Here is a 24,768-nt window from a genome sequence, read left to right as displayed (position 1 = left end):
TCAGCAGGCTACCACCAATAACACTCACCAATAGAATTCCGACATACATACAAGAGGTCTGATCAACAATACCGTACCAAAGTCAAACTTTACCTAGATAAGCACAAATAGATTCAACAGAAACTGAAGTCAAAGACATATACAGAGTTAAGATGTACTAATGGAATGTTAGATCAGAAAATGAGGTCCCAAATAAACCAGGGACAAAGTGGACTGAAGATAGAGGCTCCATGGAGAAAAAAATGACAAAATCATGAAGATCAGACAGAATGATCAACTGAGGCAGAATGCTTTGTGTCACACTAATGAGTCTCGAGAACTATGTATCAGACAATGTGTGTGGTGTAATGGTAATAAATTATATACCACAAATCTTCTACTTGGATCAGTCTATCTATTATTAAAAGTCATATCAAAATCCCTACATTAGTTCCCGAGATTAGCCTTAATATATGGGGAAGAAACCCCCACAGCAGGAGACTATTTTATGATATGTATAGAATATGAGAGGTTTTAACAAACACCACAACTTTCAGCCTGCTTCATACAATTATTTTAATGAGACAGCTCCTGAAAATAAATTTATAACAATAAATAAGGTGTGACCCAGTGAGTGTCTGGCAATAAGTCCACAAACCCAGGGGTTCAATCTTCAGCCATTCACTGGCATTTTTTCCCTGTCACTTGTCACTTTTTTCACCTCTTGTAATGATCTGTCAATGTGGAAAACACCAAGCTGCATTCTGTTTATGAGTCAATATTAAAATATAGGTTGCCTAGAAGTGGCTGGGTATGTCAGTTCAAAGTTCAGCGGAAGACAGGAACACTACCTACAACAGAATCACAGTTCATAAAGCACAACAATGTTAAAGCCAACCTTCAAGTCAACACAGCTTTGTCTCCTTTATAATAATAAGCAATAATAATAATAAGCAGCTTCTTCAATCTTAAAATTTCTAAAAGTGAATATAATTCGGAGTTCTTACCACTGTCTCCTGAATCTATTACGCAATGCGCCAATGACTCTTGCAGGAGATGTCGCAATTTATCTCTATCGAGCTCTGTATTTGCGCCATCTGCAGTTAAGTTGAATTTGCCTGAAGAAGAATTAAATCAGAAGTTTGTTATTACAGCTATATAATTTTTGTTTAATACTAATGTCCGCATCGTAAATGAGAAGTCAATGGGAGGACAGCTTTCTCATGGATGTATTAAGAAGAACTCCACTAAACTCCAGTTATGAAGAATATGGCTAAACCTAACATGCATGCATGTAAATACTGTTACAAAATTCAGATTAAGCAATTTGCAAGAATATTGACTAATGTGAAGTGGGTACAGTCAAACTGCTGGTGTCTGTAACAAACATGCACAGTACTGAAAGCGTATTTTGTGTCACTACTTCAAGCTAACTATGTGAATATAAATAGTATGTGCTTTGAAAAGAAAAGAGGAAAAAAACAAAATAGTATGATTACAATACAAAATCTATTGCATCCACATGGTGATGTTAATGGATTCAGCTGCAATGAGCCCACAGATCCTTTGAAACACTATACTGGAAGTAATCTATTTTAAATTTACTGTGTGTGTGTGTGTGTGTGTGTGTGTGTGTGTGTGTGTGTGTGTGTGCGCGCGCGCGGGCAAAAACTCTGCACAGATACCATTATACGTGCACTCCTTGAAGACATTTGGCACACTGACTGATGGGGCTTAGATCAATCAATAACAAAATCACAAGGTACTTTACCTGCACTGACAGCATTCTCTTCCTGTGATTTTAGCTGGAGTCTGTTAGCAGCCAACACTGCTTTTTGCTCATTTTCAGCTTTTGCACAGAAAGGACACATAACACAAGAAGTTAATGCCACATGAAGTAAAACTTACTACAACAAAAACACAACACAAATTGGTGACAACAATGTTAGTGAACACTATATTTTGCACTGGACTAAAGTTGTTACAGACCCAAAACAAGGGAATATCATTCTAAAGTCTTACACTATCTTGGGACTTTTGTTGGTTCTGCTACCCCCATCAACCAACACACCAAATATTTTCCTGGAGTATGCGATTAGTAGGTTTAATAATGTGTAGTTTGGAAATTATTACAAGAACATTACAGTTCACTACATAGACCAGCTTCAACATACGTTCACCACTAATTATAGTACACACCTTCCAGGATAACTACTTTCTCAAGTTTTCTCTTGGCCACAGCTGTCTTCATTATTACTTCATCTATAGTACCTTTGGTTACAAGACGGTAAACATTAACTGGTTTTTTCTGCCCAATCCTGTGGCACCTATCCTGGGCCTGAAGGTCTGCCTGTGGATTCTGCAAAAGAAAAAAAAAAGAGGCAAGTGTCAAATGCGTGCAAGTAAAAGAAGCAATATGTTAACAAAACACGTGACATTCTAAAATTGCTCTACCTCCAATTTTGCGACATGTGAAGTCAATGAAATGGCAGCAATGAAAGCTAACAAGCATGCCTTCCTCTAATTTGGTTGATTGGGGTTTAAGGGACTAAACAGCAAGGTCACCAGTTCCTCGATCTAGGGGTAATTCATCCGGAATTCTTGACATCCCCAGATTACATATGCTGATGATGAAAATACGTAGGAGTGGGAAGACTGAACCACCGAAGGCAACGCTGATGCCAGAGCTGAGAAAGAATTTATGGAGAAGTGTATGGGCTGTACTGGAATCTCTGTCAGACCAGATGAGGGGTCCCCCAGGGATCATCCAGTGGCAAGGAAAGCCTCACCCTGTCTTCGATCTCTGCCTGCCTGACAAAGACACTTACAGAGCAAAGAATGTCTTTAAGTCGGCAAATTCAGAACAGTAAAAGAAAGGAGGTTAAAAATATAACACACATTTGCTGAAGAGTCAATAATAAAAAAAGAAATATTAAAGAGCACCCACTGTTTAGAGCGAACCTCTAAAAGAGAAAATTGGGTGCGGCAGAAAAGGGACAAACATGTGATGTGTGCCTTTCTTGTCAGTAACAAACAAAAACTACCTTTTATCACAAATTATGTTCTAACAAATTGTGAAACTAACATTGCAAAATTTTCTTCTCTGATCCACAGCTTTTTCACAGTCCATTTTTAACATTTTAATTAGTTACACGATTTAGCACAATGATTCCTCAGAAATTTAAAAGTCATTGTAGTTTACTGATGAGAGTGCTCTTATGTACACTATTCAGAACTTCCATTACCATTTTATTCAACTACCATATGTAAGGAACGGAAGATGCACTGTAAAATCTCTTCTTAATGAATCCCTAGGGACTTAAATATTATTTCCTTAAAAGGGGTTTTGCCATAGTATGTGGAAGGAGGAACCTAAAATCATAATTCAAGTATCTTTAGGTGGTATGAGCACTATAATTATGAAATTGCCATATCCTGTGGTACAAATTTAAAAGACGCAACCATGCAATTATTTCACTTTTCACAGAATCCATCCTCTATTTATTCTTTTTTAAATTGAGACTCGTTTGTTTTGTCCTTCCAGCAGTTGATTGATACAAGTTAGAACAGATTCATCTGTTTTAAAAGAGCAAAGAAGTTTCTGACCGTACAAATTCCTCACACAACAGCAGCAAAACTTGAAGCAACAGCGGCCACCGCCTCTTCTTCCTTTTCATCTTTATCATCAAAGCATTTCACACATTTCACTTGCATCAATCTTGGCTGTGCAAGTCACGAAATCATCATCACAACCAAAAACAGTGCTAGAATGTTACATTTTCGGAACTATAATGGATCCTACTCCATTCTTCTTCTTGGTGGGGGCAATGTTTTCATTTCCTTCCCTACTTACACACAATAGTGCCATCATCATTTCTTTACTTGTTATTACATCTGTGGCATTTTACTCACTTTGCAGGAAGTAAAGCATACAAGATGCCAGTTTCATCAGCACTGAAAGTGTCTCTGGGCTCATAACTCTGTATCAATTGTGACAATCTAATGTTCTTCCAATGGGTTTGCATTTTCTATGACCACAGCCTCACATTTTCCACTTCCACTTTGAAAGAATAGTGTGTGATGTTTTTTAAAATGATCCAAACAGCTATTTGATGCACTGAATTTTTCAGGTCTTCAATATTGATTTCAAGAACCTTTTCTTACAGCCTCTTTCCATTTATTGGAATGTTGCCACTTCTAATTCTTTGAAACAACTTCAAAAGAGTCTTTTTCACATCATCAATTGTAGCCTAACAAATATTCTTCCTTTTGGATCCAAAGGAATTGTTAGCCTCAGTATTTAAGAATGCTTTCTTAAATTTGAGTATGCTGCACATGTAGACGACACTAAATCATAAATCTTCACAATGTCTGAATGTTTTATGTTAAGAGTGTCATTAATATTATGGAAGACCATCATCTTCTGCTGCACTGTTAAGTTTTATATGTTCAGGGACCATAAACTGACAAAAGTAAAATTGATAACTTCCACCATTCAATAAACAAACAATTATAAAAAAAACTACCGCACTTTTCACTCTTCGTGAACTGACTGTGATATAAGGTCAAAATTGATTTCAGAGTTATTCAACACACTTGCTGGTTTCATTACAAAGGATGTCAAGTTACTGACTGCGATCTAGGTATATGTCATTTGATTAGAACGGTTACTGTTTACTGTATCACACGACACGATCTATGACCTGTGTGAAACTGAAAGAACTTTGAAACTCTTGCGGAAAATTTAATTATAAGTTCTCTTGGACACATTAGGAATTGTGTAGAAATTGGATTTTAATTTGCAGAATGTTTCATGTTTATCCCTTAAAAGTGGACAGGAATAACATTGTTCTCATGGGAGTTTCACCGTGACCAATGGAAATATTCATTTAAAGTCGGTTCATTAATTTGTTGTTTTACTGTAAATTTTTCCAATATGGTACAAAGTTCTGGTAAACAGAGGCACATGAAACACGAAGCACTGTACATACGTTAACCTGATGTTGATCAAACTAACTGTAACTGACACACTTGCTTGAAACAGGGAACTTTAGGACTCACAAGAACTTTGGAACTAGGAACTTTAGAACTCACAATGTCACTTGTGTTACAGAACAGTATAAAACAATGGCAAAACACTAGCTTCAACTGACCTTACAGTAACAACTATAAGGATGCCAGGTTGTGTAGCTATTGGAAACTGTACGAGACTGTTATTACGGTAATAGTGTGTCCTCGGGAGATGTACAAATATTTCTAGCATCAAGGTAAAATTAATCAAATGATAGAAGCAGCAATTCATCAACAGACAGATAAATAAAGCACTTAACTTTACTGATTTTCAGACTAATCCTTTTTCGATCTCCACACGACCTGAAAAAGGTTCATCTTATAGCTAGCGAAGTTTTCTGCGTTGTTGTTTACGTGGTTAAATGTCTTTACTACTTAACGAGTTCTTACTTTTGCTTTAAAATTTTAGGACTTTTGTCCATAGCAGCTGATCAAAAAGCACATATTAACTCGGTGGGCCTCCAATGTGAGTATATAAGCATTGATATGTTAGCAAGGATTACTGAGGCATTTATGGCTTTCCGATGCATGCGTGGTAAATGCAAAAACTTCGACTATGGCGATGTTATTACCAAACACATCCAAACAGGGCCAATGTGCTCTTATTCTTTTCTTGGCTGCCGAAGGACAAACACCAGTACACAGATGCCAATTGATCTGGGGAATTAGCAGAAGTTACACCTAGTCAAGTAGGAGATACTTGAGCACCCACCCTACAGTCCTGATCTCTCCCTGCTATTATTAAGCTTTCAATCCCTTAAAAAAGGCCTTGAAGGGTTGATATTCCTATCAGATGAGGATGTGCAGCAGGCAGCTATGCTTTTCTTTATGCAGCAGGATACGGTGCTTTACCAAACGGGTATGTTCAACCTGATGCATCAGTGTGAAGATTGCCTCAATGGCCACAGCCATTCTGCCTGACTGGCACACCACTTCTGGCCTGTATGGTCTTCGAACAGATTTTCTGATTGTCCATTATAACAATAAAGGCAAGTTGTCTAAGGAAGACCCAATGTAAAATTTATAAAAAGGTTTTGCTGATGAAAAGATTAACCAAACAATGTAATGTGACAACCACTAGTGGAGTAGACTGTCTACAGCCAGGTAATATAGACTGATGATAAAGTAAAGGAGAATGTGAGGGTAGGAGATATGGAGTGATGGCAGGTGTCAGGTCACCAGATATAGGAGAATAAGAACACCACACAAGCAAACACAGAAGACCTCTTTAACTTGTTTAATGTACTGAGTTCGACTTGCAAGCAGCAGGTACAAATACCCATCTAAGCATCCTAATGGTTACCCCATATCACTTCAACTGAAAACCTGGGTGGCTCTTTCTGCTACGGCAAAAACAAATTTCCTGTCCTCGTGTAAGGACTTTGGGTGTACAGCATATTTCCAAGATTCTAAGATATCATCCAGCATTAATTCATATCAAAATTTCTCTTCATGCATCACATATGTTAATCTTTATTTACACCAAATGTAAAGAAATAATTTTGAAACGTTATTTCTATACCAGTCCACTGATTCATTACTGAATGGCCTGTTACCTTTTACTCTGGTTTTGTGAAAACATATTACACAGAGGGAATGATTTTCTTTTGGAAAATTTAAGGACACACAATCCTACAATAGTAGCACAGATGAGTACAGCTCATTACGGAAGTCCAACGTTATAAAAAAATGACACTGCAAGACCTACTCCATTATATATTAGAGTGGCACCTATCACAATGCATCTCATTTCTGATGAACTTTCAATGGATTCTGTTGTTTATATAAAATTTTCAAAGCATCAAAACTTGTCTATAGCCACACATCAACCCCAAACCACTATACTGCAATTTTAAGAAGCTGTTCATTTGTTTCTCGACACAGTTTTGCTTTATCTCATGGTTCTTGAAACAGCTATAGATAACACAGCATAACACTTGGAATCATAGAGGAAACTCTTAGGTCACCAAGCAGATAACATTACATCAAGCTTCATAGATGGAGTAGCAATAATGGAATTCAAGTCTTATTTATTTCCAATTTTAAGGCATCTACAGGCTGCTTCGTAATGTGTGAAATTGAAATCATATATGGGCTAGATTGAGAGGCATTAGGAGAATTTGTTGTGGCATAGTGATATGCATTAACAATTAGGAAGCTTTAAGATAATTGCTGCTGCACACAATTGCCTGTGCCTTAAAGTAGGTATCCCCAGTCTCAGAAGGTGCCACCTGTCACTCCAGTGCTCATCATGCAAGTAGGACCCACTCCCACTCATATGTGTGTGCCCTTTTGCAGATCATAAAAATCACACACCAACCTGCGAGTCAACAAAGACTTTTTCCAAAAACCAATAGTCAGGAAACTTTACGTAACTTTTGAGAGTAAAAATAGCTAACTTTCAGTGAAATTCTTCAGAATATGTGATCACATTGTTTATAAAGGGTGTCCCAGCTATCTTGTCCACCCAAAATATCTCTGGAACAATAACAGCTATTGGAAAACGACTTTCACCGGTATCAATGTAGGGCTGGGGCCCATGACTGTACATATTTGGAAACATTCTAAAACGAAAGCATATGTGTTTTTTAACACAAACTTATGTTTTTTTTTAAATTGACCTATATTTTTTCTTCAGCAATGCATAGCATGACAAAGCACATACACAATGGCGTTGATTGCATCGCAATATTCCCATTACATCCCAAGATATTAAGTTGATGATATGTTACAGAACCGCATCACCCCTAGCCTATGGGATAAATACCTGCTGGAATGTACGAAGTTAATGCAGGATGGCAGCAGACCGTATTATTCGCTTTGGACCTCTTGATAAGTATGGAAGTGTGATTACGCATGTCAATCACATCACGATTACGGGCAGCATGGGGTTCACGCCTGAGCCTCAGGACGTGCGCTAGCAGCGCATGTCGGGTGTTTCAAGCGTCAACTCCGTGTCTCAATTTCTCGGGATGGAATGGGAATATTGTAATGCAATCAACGCCATTGTGTATGTGCTTTGTCAGGCTATGGATTGCTAAAGAAAAAATATAGGAAGTCCATTTAAACAAACATAAGTTTGTGTTAAAAAACACATATGCTTTCGTTTTAGAATGTTTCCAAATATGTACATTCATGGGCCCCAGCCCTACACTGATACTGGTGAAAGTCGTTTTCCAATAGCTGTTATTGTTCCAGAGATATTTTGGGTGGACAAGATAGCTGGGACACCCTGTATGTATAATTCTCTGACATTTCAGCCTCTGCTGCAAATGGCCTTCCTCTGGCATTTCTACTGACTGCCAAACAAGTAAAAACTTGTGGAAGATGCTGTTATCTTAACCTGATATTTGTGGATGAGGAGAGGAGCCAGGGGGATGGGGGGCATTTATTGATATCGGCTTTATTTCTTGCCACTGGCGGAAACAGGCAAATGAGAAATTGCCGGCATATGTGGCATAGTGCTGTTTGCTTTCTGCTTAGTGCATAGATGCCTATGCCCTGTGTACTTAAGGCCGCTGTGGCCTCCCCTGTGCGTGTGACTTGGCGAGACATGTTATTCCATAGTGCTGTTACTGCTGGCAGCCAGGACACTGGAAGCCTGTAACCATCTTCTTTATTCACATTGGCGCATCACTTGGTTATTCCTGTTGCCTCTATAATCTTCCTCCTCTAGATAAGTGGCTGATTTGCCAGTATGCAAACTTCTCTGAGTGATAGCTGTTTGCCTTACTGATCCTGGTGTTCTGCCACTGCCAACTTTGTGTTTTTTCTTGGATGGATATATCTTTCACATTCAGATATCTGTGTACTAACCGGTCACCCTGAGTCACCTAAATGCACTAGTCCACACTTGCAGTCGATTTCATAAACTCCAGTAATACGTAGCATGTCAACTGCATCTTTTGTTGATCCAAGAACATGTTTTATTTTGTTGCTGCTTCAGAAAATTGGCTTGATATCTGCTCGGCAGAGAATTTTGTCCACAATGTGACGGTGTTTTGGTTTCCTTCTGCTCTTCCCTATTGCCTTTAGCCTTTGTTACCCTAGTTTTATTTATCATCTTCATCTCGTAACCACTGGCACCACAGATGGACCCAAAGGTTTTTCGTTCCAGTTTCAACTATTGCTCACTGCTGATCTTGGGGGACCTCTTGGTTAAAGTGTGCAGGGAGGATTTCTCCTGCATAGGGTGATGGTGGGAGGAGGCATGTAAGTACCAGTCCGTGCTGGTGAATTTCCCGTATATTCTGTGGCCAAGTTTACCATCAGGCTTTCGGTAAACTTCCACACTGAGGACCAGCGAATACCCCATTCTTTTTTATCTCCATAGTAAATTTGATTTTGCCGTATTGCTGAAAGGGATGTGGTGGAATCCGACATACATTTTTCTTTAAAAAGTGTCAGACAATGGGTGGAGTTAATATATAAATCTGTGTGGCTCACTGGATGTCAACCTTGGAGCCAGTTCTTTCGCTAGTTTACATATCAGTAAAGCAATGCTATTAACTTTGTGTGTGTGTGTGTGTGTGTGTGTGTGTGTGTGTGTGTGTGTCACCCAGGTGACAACTTTATCAGTGCCCTTACAAAGTTAGCTGAAATGAATGCAGGATGTATACATGGACGAGGAGAAAAAATTCCCAGATTTTTCCTGGATTTCCCAGTTAAAAATACACTTTCTCCCAGATGAAAATACCCTTTTTCCATGTTAAGTAACAGTATACTTTTCCTCAAAACTGTACAACTTATCAATCCTTTCAATGGTTGTGGTTTTATACACTGGTGTATAATTTCCCGGCACTTTAGAAAACGAAACTCAGGGGAAAAAACACGTTTTGGAAAGATGTCTGATGTGCAGCAACATGTACATTGCATATTTCGTATTACGAAAGTATAAATTCGAACTCCACCAAATACCGCATGTTACTTTCCGAAGGACTGAGATCGAGATTGCAACGCGCTTTTGTACACCAATCGTAGCTCATGTCATGTGATCTTGCCAGCCAATGACAGCGGATATTCAGAGCATAGGACACGTGATGTAGTCAGCCAATAGCAACATCACTGTTAAGTAGCGCGAACGCACAAATAGGGAAAGGTAATGGTTTAAATTAATATACACAGTGTTGCTACAAGAAAAGAAAAGCTTTTACGTATAATATTGGTCTCTAAGATTAATAAGCTGCAAGAGAAGCTATGCTTTCACACATAATGTTGATTTTTTTTGTGCATGTTCCACTTTAAGCTACATCACACAAATGTGCCAGTAAAATTTTTGACGACGACATAAATGTCTTATCTTCTGGGCTTGAACATATTCTAAATGGTCGTCCTCAAAGATTTGATTTTTGAATGAGAGTCAAACGCTCTGTGATTTAAGAAATTCATCAGACATTCACGCACAGAGTTCATCTTGCGTAAAAGGAAATTTACTTTGAAAGTAACGCTTTCCAAACAACCATTCGGAATATTTTCCCGCACCTGTTAGAAATAGATTTGTTTCAGCAGTTGCCAGAAAGCGCCACAATTGAGCAGCTACGATGACGCAGGAAACATTAAAAGATCTTACATTATGCCATAAAAGAAACAAGACATAAGAGGATACTCCAAGAGCATAGGAATTTTGTGAACTATACAAAAATGCATCATTCGGCCTAAAGTGCACATTCGTATGTCCAGATTCAGATGTAAATTTTCTTGGAGTACCAGTAGTGTATTATCTCATGCTTGGTTCTTTATTAAGGCTTAATGCCATACGTGCTGGATGATGAAAACGTGAACTTGAAATGCAGCCAACAGTTGGAACTAGCCAATTGTGTGGAATTAAACACTTCGTTTCAACTAAATTGACTGCCTCAGCAGAAAAGATTAATAAAAGTCAAATTTCCTTAACAAATCGACAAAAATAACTTCACTGTTCTGCAAGACGATTAATGCTTGACTGTCAGAAAGGTGGAAACAAAATAAAATCTGAAACTAATTACGTATTTGAGCCTTCCATAATTATGTGAATGTATTTTAATTCACTTGATAGCCCCCTGCCACAGAAATCCGTTTTGTTTTCATTTGACGTGAGAGCAATAAACGAAGAGGAAACAGCAAAACCACTTAACGTAAACACGGGTCACATAGGGACTACCACCTCCCCACTACAACTCAGATGCTCTGTGCATCAGGTCCGGATCTAAGATATTTCCGAACCGGGCCAATATTAGATAGTGGCGCTACCCCTCCCTCGAGCGTTTGAGGTAGGGTGCTAAAAATTTACGAAATCGACTTTTCAAAAATATCTTCATTTTCTAGCACACATCTTTCTGAAGAAACTGATACATAAAACATATATGTTCGAGGGAATGTAAGACATGTTATTTGGTCTTAAGTGTGCCAAAGTGCAGTGCCACACCTCTCCACGCAGCATTCTTCCATCGCACGTCTCTGTATTTTGCTCTGTGGAATTCAAACATGTAATATTTTGTAATGGGTGCCATCAAACTATATTCACACCAGTGGAAATTAAAATGTCCTGTGGTGCCTCTCCTGCTCCCAGTCGGCTGGTTTGACATTCTGCTCCTCTAAAAAATTCTCGCAATTAATACTGGATGGGATTATTTGTAACCGGCAGAACTACAACTCTTCAGGGAATTTGCAGTCTTTACTGTGTATTAGCTAATAACTTGGTGTTTTGTGTGGCATAAAATTAAATATAGGATACATAAAACGAGTAAAGACAACAGACAAGCAAGTCGGTAAATATTTCTTCAATCCTTAGGTCCTAGCTTTTTTTTTTTCTCTGTAACCTTGACATAGCTTTATATGGCGTACTTTCCTTTCCAGGAAAGAATCTATTACCTCATCAAAGTTTAGCTACATGAAAAACAAAATGTCATTGTCTAATATTAGAAAAGCTGTTATACTAATAGTACCCAAAACTGGTGTGGTTTCTCGATCTGATTACGTGTATTTTGTCACTCCTAGACGAAACGAAATAGGCCTGCCTAATATTGCAGCAATTGTTACACACGCCATATAAACGACATTGTTTTGGCACAAATGTTCATTTTTATAACACGGTGGAATATAATTCACGAAGTACCAATATCAAATGCCTATTAGGCCTACTACAAGCAAAAAGTTTTCCATGTTAGGAAATAGTTTCATATTTCATTCATACATTCTAGCTTCTGAAGCATGAGATCGAGAAGTAGATTCTCTGGTTAACTTCACTAACCCTGCCACAATCACCGGTTTAGTTATCCCGCATTTATTCTCCGATCAGGCATTATTACGCGTTCGTACAACGCGTTTTCCGCGCTACTCCTACAATAGAACTTTAGCGGCTGCTAGCCGGGGACTGTATAACTGACCCTTAGTAGTGTAGCGGTCGGGCCAAAAATTTTCTGTCAAAATTTCATTTTCTTGAATACACGGAGGAGACAATATGCAATCTTTGTTGCCTGTTATTCCTGTTAGTCGTTTATTTCTACTCTGGTAGTCCGAATCTATGGAATTCGCTAGTAGTTATAACAACGCTGATCACTTGCAAACTGAGTCAACCACACACACAGTGAATGGCATTCACCCGCTCAGCTTTATACCGCTCAGCTCGTATATGCTCGTCCCCTTTTGTCTGCAGGAATGTTTATTTCTAGATGCGACGGGGATTCCCTGGCAGAAACATCACACACACTATGCACGCATTGAAAAATCAACTTAACAATTCTTTCAGAAATCAACTTAGAATTTGTTCAAAAACCAATAGGGATGCCTTCAAAATCATATGAGTAATCGATAGGCCAAGTGCGCTGGATGCTACACTTTGTGAAACAAGGTCTTTTTTCTCAATAATACAAATTTGGCACCATCCCCACAACCCCCCTTCCTGCGCCCAGCCCCCTAGTTCCGGGCCTGTTGCGCATACGTGAATCTGGCTGCTTTGTCGCAACAGTGAAATTCTTCCGGATAGCATCTGGTTGCTTGCTGCTATTGCTTATACAGCTAACTGCCACACTTCTGTAACCAGAAGCAGGAGAAGTTACTAATACGCGCATGCGCATAAGCTCGCTCGTAGCCGCTCCAACGATTCTAATGTAAACAACTGTGACGTCACGCTCCTCGGAGGTAATTTGTTGTTATGAAACATTGCATAGTCTTCCTAAGACCTTTCACACATTTTCTGTTGGCAGATGCTTATATGAGCACTCTGTTTTGTTGTTGAATGTGGTGCATTCCTTTGCAACTTAAGTTTTATTTTCGTTTTTTTTTTCTCACGTTCATTTTTTATTGCTGCAATATTATTCTGGAGTAGCGAGAAACAGTAATATTCTTTGTTAGAGTATTGGTTCTTACCAGACAAATTACAAAAATTTAACAGAAAACTAAAACAATGAAAAATTCCCGCAATTCTAAAAAATTCCCGGGTCTTTCCCGGATCTCCCAGTTGTCCCGGGTCATAGACACCCAGGAATGTGGTTAAAACAGAGAAAAGGGATAAAAATCGATCTGAGATAAAATTGCACTCACTCTCGGCCAATTCCACCCATGATCAAATGCACATCACACTAGCTCACATTATGGGGATATAATGTTAAAAGTGTTCAGAGGTTCTAAAACTGTTAACCAACATCTGAGTCAGCAACACAGCAATATCCAATTTAATATACCATGCGCAAAGCTCATTGTCAGTTTGTAAAAAACGAATCAACAGACAAGATTGCACAAATTATTTCTTTATTTACGAAAACCAGTTTCAATCAACTCTGCTGTCGCCTTCAGGTCTTAAAATTTTTTTGTTGTAAAACATGTTCATTTTTCAAGACTGAGATTTCGCAATAACATTGTAAACTGAAAAACATTTACAAGGACAGATACGGACTCTCACCATAATTTATTGGTAAGGGCAGAAAAAAACTGTTTTATTTCATGACCAAATTCAGTGTTGTTTGTTTGCCGAATTCAGCATTGTTTCTCTGCCAAACTCTATGGTGATTTTTTGCCAAATTCAGTGGTGCTTTTTTGCTAATTACATCATAAAATCAAAGTTCGTTATGCAGGAAATGAACTGTTATTTTAAGATCATACACAAAACTCAACATTGAGGATATCAGGAGTCAAAATGCAGTTATAACATTCTGTAACTATCAGTTACAATTGTTAGTAAACTGCCCTTGAAACCACTAATTATTTGTTATTTTCCGTCTTATCATTTTCGTAAAATTTTCCTTTCCCTATTTACTGGTTATCAACTGCTGATTAAAATGGAAGAAATTGGAAACTAAGGAGATGGGAGCTGGCTAAAATTTAAAGAAGCAAACACTATCAAGACTTTCATCTACATCTACATGATTACTCTGCAATTCACATTTAAGTGCTTGGCAGAGGGTTCATCGAACCACAATCATACTATCTCTCTACCATTCCAGTCCCAAACAGCGCACAGGAAAAACGAACACCTAAACTTTTCTGTTCGAGCTCTGATTTCTCTTATTTTATTTTGATGATCATTCCTACCTATGTAGGTTGGGCTCAACAAAATATTTTCGCATCCGGAAGAGAAAGTTGGTGATTGAAATTTCGTAAATAGATCTCGCCGCGACGAAAAACGTCTTTGCTTTGATGACTTCCATCTCAACTCCCATATCATATCTGTCACACTCTCCCCCCTATTACGTGACAATACAAAATGATCTGCCCTTTTTTGCACCCTTTCAATGTCCTCCGTCAATCCCACCTGGTAAGGACCTCACACCGCACAGCAATATTCTAACAGAGGACGAACGAGTGTAGTGTAAGCTGTCTCTTTAGTGGACTTGTTGCATTCTCTAAGTGTCCTGCCAATGAAACGCAACCTTTGGGTCGCCTTCCCCACAATATTATCTATGTGGTCTTTCCAACTGAAGTTGTTCATAATTTTAACACCCAGGTACTTAGTTGAATTGACAGCCTTGAGAATTGTACTATTTATCGAGTAATCGAATTCCAACGGATTTCTTTTGGAACTCATGTGGATCACCTCACACTTTTTGTTATTTAGTGTCAACTGCCACCTGCCACACCATACAGCAATCTTTTCTAAATCGCTTTGTAACTGATACTGGTCTTTGAATGACCTTACTAGACAGTAAATTACAGCATCATCTGTGAACAACCTAAGAGAACTGCTCAGATTGTCACCCAGGTCATTTATATAGATCACGAACAGCAGAGGTCACAGGACCCTTCCCTGGGGAACACCTTATATCACTTCAGTTTTACTCGATGATTTGCCGTCTATTACTACGAACTGCGACCTTCCTGACAGGAAATTACAAATCCAGTCGCACAACTGAGACGATACCCCATAGGCCCGCAGCTTGATTAGAAGTCGCTTGCGAGGAACGGTGTCAAAAGCTTTCCAGAAATCTAGAAATACAGAATCAACTTGAGATCCCCTGTCGATAGCAGCCATTACTTCGTGCGAATAAAGAGCTAGCTGTGTTGCATAAGTACGATGTTTTCTGAAACCATGCTGATTACGTATCAATAGATCGTTCCCTTCGAGGTGATTCATAATGTTTGAATACAGTATATGCTCCAAAACCCTACTGCAAACCGACGTCAATGATATAGGTCTGTAGTTCGATGGATTACTCCTACTACCCTTCTTAAACACTGGTGCGACATGCGCAATTTTCCAATCTGTAGGTACAGATCTATCGGTGAGCGAGCGGTTGTATATGATTGCTAAATAGGGAGCTATTGTATCAGCGTAATCTGAAAGGAACCTAATCGGTATACAGCCTGGACCTAAAGACTTGCCCGTATCAAGCGATTTGAGTTGCTTCGCAACCTCTAAGGTATCTACTTCTAAGAAACTCATGCTAGCAGCTGTTCCGTGTTTCAAATTCTGGAATATTCCATTCGTCTTCCCTGGTGAAGGAATTTCGGAAAACCGCGTTCAATAACTCCGCTTTAGCGGCACAGTCGTCGGTAACAGTACCATCGTCACTGCGCAGCGAAGGTATTGACTGCGTCTTTGCGCTTGTGTACTTTACATACAACCAGAATTTCTTTGGATTTTCTACCAAATTTCGAGACTGTTTAGTTGTGGAGCCTATTAAAGGCATCTCGCATTGAAGTCCATGCCAAATTTCGCGCGTCTGTAAATTTTCGCCAATCTTCGGGATTTCGTGTTGTTCTGAACTTCGCATGCTTTTTCCGTTTCCTCTGCAACTGCGTTCGGACCTGTTTTGTGTACCATGGAGGATCAGTTCCATCTCTTACCAATTTATGAGGTATGAATCTATCAATTGCTATTGCTACTATATCTTTGAATTTGAGCCACACCTTGTCTACATTTGCATAGTCAGTTCGGAAGGAATGGAGATTGTCTCTTAGGAAGGCTTCTAGTGACACTTTATCCGCTTTTTTAAATAAAATTATTTTGCGTTTGTTTCTGGTGGATTTGGAAGAAACGGTATTGAGCCTAGCTACAATGACCTTGTGATCACTAATCCCTGTATCAGTCATGATGCTCTCTATTAGCTATGGATTGTTTGTAGCTAAGAGGTCAAGTGTGTTTTCGCAACCATCTACAATTTGCTTGGGTTTGTGGACTAACTGCACGAAATAATTTTCGGAGAAAGCATTTAGGACAATCTCTGAAGATGTTTTCTGCCTACCACCGGTTTTGAACAAGTATTTTTGCCAACATATCGAGGGAAGGTTGAAGTCCCCACCAGCTATAACTGTATGAGTGGGGTATTTATTTATTTATTACGAGACTCAAATTTTCTCTGAACGAAGCATTGCAAATGATGGACTGCATGATAATAAAAGAAAACAATGGAAGATAAATGGGTAGGTTTGAGAAATTGAGTAGTGAAGCCAAGAGAGGATCAAACAGGTCGATTGACTTAAGGGGGTGAGAGGGGAGGGGGGAGAAGGGACCAAACTGCTTGGTCACCAGTCCAATCAGACAGGCAAAAAGCCAAGGCCCACCAGAAATTCTTGGGCAACACACTTAATACTTACTTTAACTGCTGAAAACAGAATAAACAAAAATGCAGCAAATATAACAGGCATAATGCAATATGGATGGCTAAGAAATGAAATCAAAAGACGATGCAAAATGGGGAAGCGAGATTGTAGAAACACACGACTATAGAAATATGGATGTTGCCAAAGGAAGATTTAAGAAAACATTGAAGAAAAGAGAGACGTGTGCGACAGATAGGAGCACAGATGGAAAGTCAGTTCTAAAGCTAAGAAGGGAAGGCCGAAAAGTGGAAGGAATATGCAGGGGATTTATAAGAGGGAATCAAATTTGAAGGCAGTACGATAGAAAGAGAAGAGGAAGCAGATGAAAATGAGATGGGATATATATGGAAATGAAAGAAAAATTTGACAGAGCACTAACCTTTAAATGGTACAAGGTGTCTGGAGTAGACATTCTCTCAGAATTACCAATTACCCAATGCTTTAATATTATATTTTGAACAAGTGTAATGCATAATCACCTTTTATTTAACTTTTTTTGTTAAATTTCACAAATGGTAGTCATAAATCAAAAGGAAAACAATACACACCCAGTCACTGTCGAAGATGATGACTGTATCTGCAGCAACAAGATTTAATCCCAATCCTCCTGCTCTTGTCGAGATCAAAAATGCAAATATATTTTCCTGGTTGCAAAACTCATTAACATTTTCAGTTCGTTCATCAAGACTAGACGCTCCATCGAGGCGACAGTAGCTGTAGCCCAGGGATTCTAGTAGTACTTCCAGAAGATCCAATACTTTTTTGAAAGTTGAAAATATCAGAACCTGAAAAAAAAAAGCATACTTTTTTAAAGTCGTCTGTAATCGAGCTGTGTAGTACTCAATAACAACTATCATTTTGATAAAAATGATTATTAATAAATAAAGTGAAAATAGAGAACAGATGGCAGCATCACACACTAGTGGATGGCAGTCAAAAGGAAGAACAAAAAAAGAAGAAATTGAAAATATTACCCTAATTTTATTAGCTATTCCTTTGAAATAGTCCAGGCCAATATATGAAAAAGGAGGAATCTAAATTTGCAGGAAAGCGTATTTTCCTTTACAATTACCTCTGCCAGCCCTTGTATTTACTTGGTAATAACTATGCTGATGATTGTGCCCTTTCAGCTGTAGGTATATCTTCCTCTGGAAATAACTATTACGGAAACAGTAGAGTGGATACTAAACTTTAAAACATAAGTAAAAATAAAATCACATTTTATACATAAAATAAGACAACAGCCAATGCTACGAATTTTGTGCACAAGATTGTGCTACTGTGAATCACCAAAATGTTACGCATTTCCACTAGTTGATGCAACCCTTCTCAGTAGTCGCAGCTTCACCATTCTTCAATGCTGACAATTATATGCTGTCATTTGTTTGTCACACTATGTGGATGTGTATGAAGGGAGGGGGCGGGGGGGGGGGGGGGGGGGGGGGCGGCGGCAAGCACAGATCTGATCTGCAAGAGAACATAGATGGGAGATGCGCACATTCATGTCATGTCATGCTAATAGGAGAGAAGAAGGGTAACTCACCAATCATGGTTTTTCAGTTTTACTAAGCTATTAAAAATGCTAAGAAACTGGGACAGTACAGACCCAAAATGATAAGTATGTTTCTTATTGCCCATTTACAGTAGTACCGGAACTTGGTTAGCACCGATGGTTACAGATTTTGAGAAATTTCCACTTTCAAGGCTAAATAGGTGGATTGAAATTTTGCTAACTGTACCTGTAAAGTTACTTCGTTTATGGTTTCTGTTCTAAATACTCTGAAGATATTTCTGAATTGAATCATTTTCACGTATCATGTGCGCACCCCCCCCCCCCCCTCCTCACACACACACACACACACACACACACACACACACACACACACACACACACACATATATATATATTCATTAATACATACATAAAAGCAAGCAAGCACACCTCACGCATACATGACCGCCATCACCAGCTGCTCAGACCGGACTGCAACCTTCACATAGAACGGAAACAGCAATAATGAGTGGGAGGGGGGGAAGGGTGAGCAGGGTACGGGTGGGGGAGAGGAAAGCACTGTCTGGTGAACTGTGCAGGGATTAAAACTGCTGGGTGGAGGGTGTGTGGACAGTAGGTAACTGTAGGTTGAGGCTGGGATAATTTTGGGAGTGGAGAATGTGTTGTACGGAGGACTCTCAGTTGTGCAGTTCAGAAGAGCTGAAGGTAGTGGTTAAGATCCACATTACTCCGGTAGTAAAGCAGCCATTGAAATTAAATATCTTATTTCCATTTTGTGTCACAAGGTGGTCTACTTTGCTCTTGGCCACAGTTTGGCAGTGGACATTCATCCTGGTGAACAGGTGGTTGGTAGCCATACCAATATAAAAGGCAGTGCAATGGTCACTGCAGGCAGTGCAATGGTCACTGCAGAGCTTGTGTACAACATGGCTCCTTTCACAGATGGCCTGGCCCCTGATGAGGCATGATAGCCTGTGAAAGGAGTGGAATAGGAAGTGCTGGGTGGATTGAACAGGATTTGTACCTGGATTGGCCACAGGGATATGGCCCCTGTGACGAGGGGTTGAGACTGGGAGTGGCATAGGGATGGACTATGATGTTGTGGAGGTGGGGTGTGTGATGGAATACCACTTCAGAAGGGGTGGGGAGGATCTGGAGTACAATATCCCTCACTGCAGGGTATGATGATAGGTAAACAAAGCCCTGGCGAAGGATGTAGTTCAGTTGTTCCAGTCCAGGTGGTACTGGGTGATGAAGGGGGCCTCTCCTTTGTAGCTGGTGTGAGGGTTGGGGGTGTGACAGGAAATGACACAGGAGATCTGTCTGGAGATAGTGCCTCTTTATGAAGGCCTTGGTGAGGCCTTCAGCATGCTGGGCAAGAGAATTTTTGTCACTGCAAATACGGTGTCCCAGGCCCGGCTGTGTGGCAAGGATTTTTTGGCATGAACGGGATGACAGATGTTGAAATTCAGGTACTGGTGCTGGTTGGTGGGTTTAGTGCGGGCAGAGGTGTGGATAGAGCCATTAGAGAGAAGGTGGTCAACATTTAGGAAGGTGGGATGCTAGGTTGAGTAGGACCATGTGAAGCAATTGGGAGAGGTGTTGAGGTTGTGAAGGAATGAAGACAGGGTCTTGGGCCTGAGTTCACATCATGAAGATAATATCAATGAACCTGAACCAGACAAGGGACTTGACATTTTGGGAGCCTATGAAGGTCTCCTCTAGATGCCTCAAAAAGAGGCTGGTATAGGAAGGTGCCCATGGCTGTGCCACAGTTCGTCTGTGTAACATTCCTTCAAAGGAGGAGTAGTTGCAGGTTAGGATAAAGTTAATAAGGTGTATGAGGAATGAGACAGTGGGTTTGCAGTCTGAAGGACTTTGGGAAAGGTAGTGTTCAATAGCAGTAAGACCATGGGTATGAGGGATGTTGGTGTATACGAGGGTGGTTTTCAACAGTGATGAGTAGGGATCCAGAAAGGGGTGAGGGTGGTAGAGAGTCAGTGAAGGAAATGGTTGGTATTTTTGATGTCAGAGGCTAATTACAGACATTTGGTTGGAGTTGTTGGTCAATGAGTGCTGAAATTCTTTCAGTGGGGGAACAATAACCAGCTACAATGGTTTGTCCAGGATTGCTGGCTTTGTGGATTTTTTGGAGCATGCAGAAGGTTGGTGTGTGGGGCATCATATGGATGAGGGGAGAAATGGATTCAGAAGAGAGGTTCTGGCAAGGGCCTAAGGCTTTAAGCAGGGATTGGAGGTTATTTTGACTTCTGGGATGGGATCACTATGGCAGCATTTGTAGGTGGAGCAGTCAGGTCATTAACAGAGGCCTTCCGCCAAGTAATCACTGCAAGTCATAACAACAGTGGTGCATCCTTAGTCTGAAGGTAGGATGATTAGGTCAGGATATGTTTTGAGGTTGTGGATGGGGGCTATTTTTTCTTCTGCTGAAAGGCTGATGTTCTGAGAAAGGGACCTGTGGAAGGATGGTGAGGCTAAGTTGGAAATAAGAAATTTCTGGAAGGTGATCAGCAGGTGTTTAGGTGGGAGGGGAAGAGACAGGAGGATCACTGTTGGATGGTAGTATGAAATGGAAGGAAGTGTTTGCACTGCAAGGATCAGGAGGACACTAGGTCTTTGACAGGTCCATCATGGTTAAATGTGAATGCAGGGTTAAAGGTGAGACCTTTGGATAGGATGGAAACTTCTGTGGAGCTGAGGATTTAGCAACAGTTTTACGGGAATGTTTTGGCTCTCAATTTGGTGGAGTGTTTGTATGGAGTTTTGGTGTAATGTGGCAAGTTCAGAAGGTCAGCTAGACAGGGTTTGGGTGCTATGAGGGGTTGACAAGGAGGAACACTGTGGGTATGATAATGGTGCCCCAAGGTGGCAGTAGGATGTCAGCAGGTTGGAAAACTTACAGAGGTTGTGTCCAGAATGCTCCTCCAAATGCTGGAGAACAAGTGATTTAGTTTCAGAGGATGTGATGTATGTAGTAGGGATTTCACAGTACTGGTATCTTGCAGAGGGAGCAGAGGCGGTTCTGGGATGCCTGTGCCATAGAGATATGTTTTTGCAGCACCAGGCCTTTGAGGGCCAGGGACTGGCAGAATCTGAAAATGTGAAGGTCACTGTGAAAGAAGGGGTGGGATCCAGAGAAACGGTTCTGCTGTAGGGGCTCATTCCATGGTTAGGTAGCATTTAAGAAACAGAATGAGGGACTGGGCTTCACTACCCGAGCCACCTGGATCTTCCCCTCCCACATCAGCTTTTCTGAACTGTTAAGATTGGAGTTACTTTTACAACACATTCCTTGCTCCCAAAATTATCCCAGCCACAACCTACAGTAACCAACTGAACCCACATTCTCCACCCAACAGTTTCCATCCCCCCCTGTCTTATCACCTCATCTTCTGCCCTCTGCCAACACACCTGCCCATCTTTCCCCCTTTTTTTGCTTCTCTCCTTTCATGCTGCCCCCCCCCCCCCAAGCTTTTCGTCACTGCCCTGGCAGTCTAGTCCCTGTACACTCTGCCAAACAGCACTCCTCTCTCCCCCAATCATACCCTGCTATCCCTTCCCCTTCCCCCCTGCCACCCCCACCCTACAGACTGCTCCTCCGTTCTACATGACACTTTGACTCCACTCCAAGTTGCAGGGGACGTCAATCATGTGCACATGAGGTATGCTCGTTTGTGTCAATGAATGCATGTACATCCCCCTTTACTGACAAAAGCTGTGACCGCAAGCAAATGTGTAAAGCGTCTTTTCATTGTTCGTCTCCAACTTAACATGTCTTCTTTACAGTAAGTAGTGATCTATCTTCCTTATATTGTTCATATTCCAACCTGGAGTTTCCATTGTCTGATGGAATGAGACTGATCATGTTCAGTCAATAACAGTAATGTGCTGTAAAGCCGTGCTCAAATTATGCTAAAATACCTAAAGTTCTAGAATTCCTAGATGATCTACTCTTGTTGAAGGGGGAGACAATTTAAGCCTCCGGGCCACCTCAGATTTTAAAAGGGCCGAGGCTGGGGTGATGGATTTGATACCCCTCTGCTGAGAAAAGTATCCCACACAGTAATTGCGGAGACAGTGAATTCAACATTTTCTAACACACATTGACAGCATGTTACACTTGAAAAGGCTTTCGGTGTGGTAGACAGTTGGTAGCTACAGGTGTTGAGTTTTTTATATACTAGCTCTCTTAATAACTGCAAATAAATACTCACTTAAGGAAATGAAAATAACTCCACTATATAAACAGGAGCTCAGTGAAGTTATTTTGTCTACTCACATAAAAAAGGTGGAGCAGCACTCACAGTATTGGAATTTGCGTTTTCTGGAAGAATACTACAGCTGCTGCACAGAATGCCTACGAATCAATTTCTGCTCCAGCAGTGTAGAGTAGTGTGCAGAGTGATCAGTTGATTCAGTATATATGCATTACCAGTGTTATAAGTAACTCATATGTGCATTCCATGTACTGTTAAGAAATGTTTAACAAATGAATCTGTTAAGGCATTTTGTGCACAGTAAACAATCCCTGGGCAATGTGCATACTGCATCCCAAGTGAGTCATAAGGTGCACTGTGGAAGGCCCGTATAATTTTCTGAAACACCCTGTAGTTTTTTCTTGTGATGTAATGGGGCAGACAGAGTGGGCAACGCCTGCTTGGCTTTTGAGGGAATGGAGTGCACAGGAATGATCCGGCGCCCTATCTCCCCTCACACTTCTGCCCCACATGTTCCCCCTCCTCCCTGTTACAACCCCCCCCCCCCCCCCAAACACAATTTACCCCTTAACATGGCTCTACGGCACTTAGTTGTGGCACACACAGTTAATATTTGTTTTTAACCACTTTATTTAAAAATAAATATTAACTTTGTACTGTTGGAACAATATTTTTAATAACCCACTATAAAAAAAGATGGTTTTGCTGAATTATAACATCTGGATTGTAGCAAAGGATCACTTATAACAAAACAAAATTTAGTGTTTAATCTACTACGATGGATCGTTTTGGCAAATATATACTTCTCTCCTATTTCTGTTCACCAACTGGTCTCTTCTTGGTTGCCCATGTTGCTTTATCACCACAGCCATGCTTAATAACCCTGGCACCCTAGAACTCTCCTGAACACAGTTGCTATTTTTTGCCATTCACTTGTAATATTTTATTTGCTGTTTCTTTATGGCTGCTAATACATCTAATGGGCTTTTTTATCACAAGCCTTTGGAACACTGAGTATACCATTAACACACTAGATGGATGATCTCTCTGTGGGGAAAATAGTGTTATATGAAATCCAGTACAAAAACAGCCTTGTAGACTACAACAGAAAACGATATCAGTAGAAGTGGCGAAATCATTAACACAGAAAAACTGAGGGAGAAAATGTAAGTAGTCCAGCCAATGATGAGGCCATTAGAGACAAAGCATAATTTTTATTTCTAATAGTTGGCGAAGTAAACTGGTCATGTATTTCTGAAAGGAATCATTCAAGTAAATAATCACCATATTGAAATCGGAGAAACCACAGAGAACCTAAAATTTAAAATGGGTATTTGAGCCTCTATCGTCTTAAATGTGTGTCCAGTGTCTTATCCACTGTGGCACCTCAATCAGGAGGAAGGAAAGTAGAAACTAATACCAATATGTGAGAAATATCACAAACTTAAAGAAGGTAGTGAATTATAGATAAAAAGAAAATCAGGTAGAGAAAATATGAGGGTTATGTTCACAAGAGTATGAAAGATATCTTTCCAAGAACTGAAGGAGATGAAGAGCAAGTTGCAAAGGCATAGACAAAAGGAAGGTGTGAACAATTAAAAATAAGACAATCTGAAAATTACTGTTGTTATTAAAGCTCCACAGCTATTAAAACTAAACAATCTTCAATTTTACAATAATGGAAATTCTGGGACTGATATAATAAATTAAGATGAGGAAAGGTAACCACTCACACAAACACAGTAGGTGATTAGATGTATGAAGTAAGGAAGGGTGAGGATATAATGGAAAACATGAATGATGGAGAGAGATGCAGCTCTCAGGAAAAGGGGTTTAGGTGACAAATTGATACAAAGGATTCCTCTGGGTAGCCCATAAACAGTTTGGCATAGGACAATGAAATTTGGGTAATCATAACAGATCTACAGATTTTTCAGTAACTTTAGCCAGCAA

The 24,768-nt window shown here is 40.0% G+C and overlaps 1 protein-coding gene across 2 annotated transcripts in view; it reads right to left on the bottom strand.

Moving 5' to 3' along the window:
• LOC126092033 (uncharacterized) overlaps nt 1-24,768 on the bottom strand; it is a 149,092-nt gene that overhangs the window by 25,397 nt on the left and 98,927 nt on the right. For both annotated transcript variants that reach the window (XM_049907430.1, XM_049907432.1), the window contains exons 15-17: nt 17,613-17,849; nt 2,179-2,338; nt 987-1,097 (exon numbers count right to left, since the gene is read on the bottom strand). In XM_049907430.1, coding sequence (XP_049763387.1) covers nt 987-1,097; nt 2,179-2,338; nt 17,613-17,849 — 508 coding nt within the window. The remainder of the gene's footprint in view (nt 1-986; nt 1,098-2,178; nt 2,339-17,612; nt 17,850-24,768) is intronic.

The sequence above is a fragment of the Schistocerca cancellata genome, chromosome 7 (genome assembly GCF_023864275.1).
Source record: "Schistocerca cancellata isolate TAMUIC-IGC-003103 chromosome 7, iqSchCanc2.1, whole genome shotgun sequence".
NCBI classification, from domain to species: domain Eukaryota; kingdom Metazoa; phylum Arthropoda; class Insecta; order Orthoptera; family Acrididae; genus Schistocerca; species Schistocerca cancellata.
Note: the sequence above shows the minus strand (reverse complement) of the source record. Positions and strands in the feature narration are given on the sequence as shown.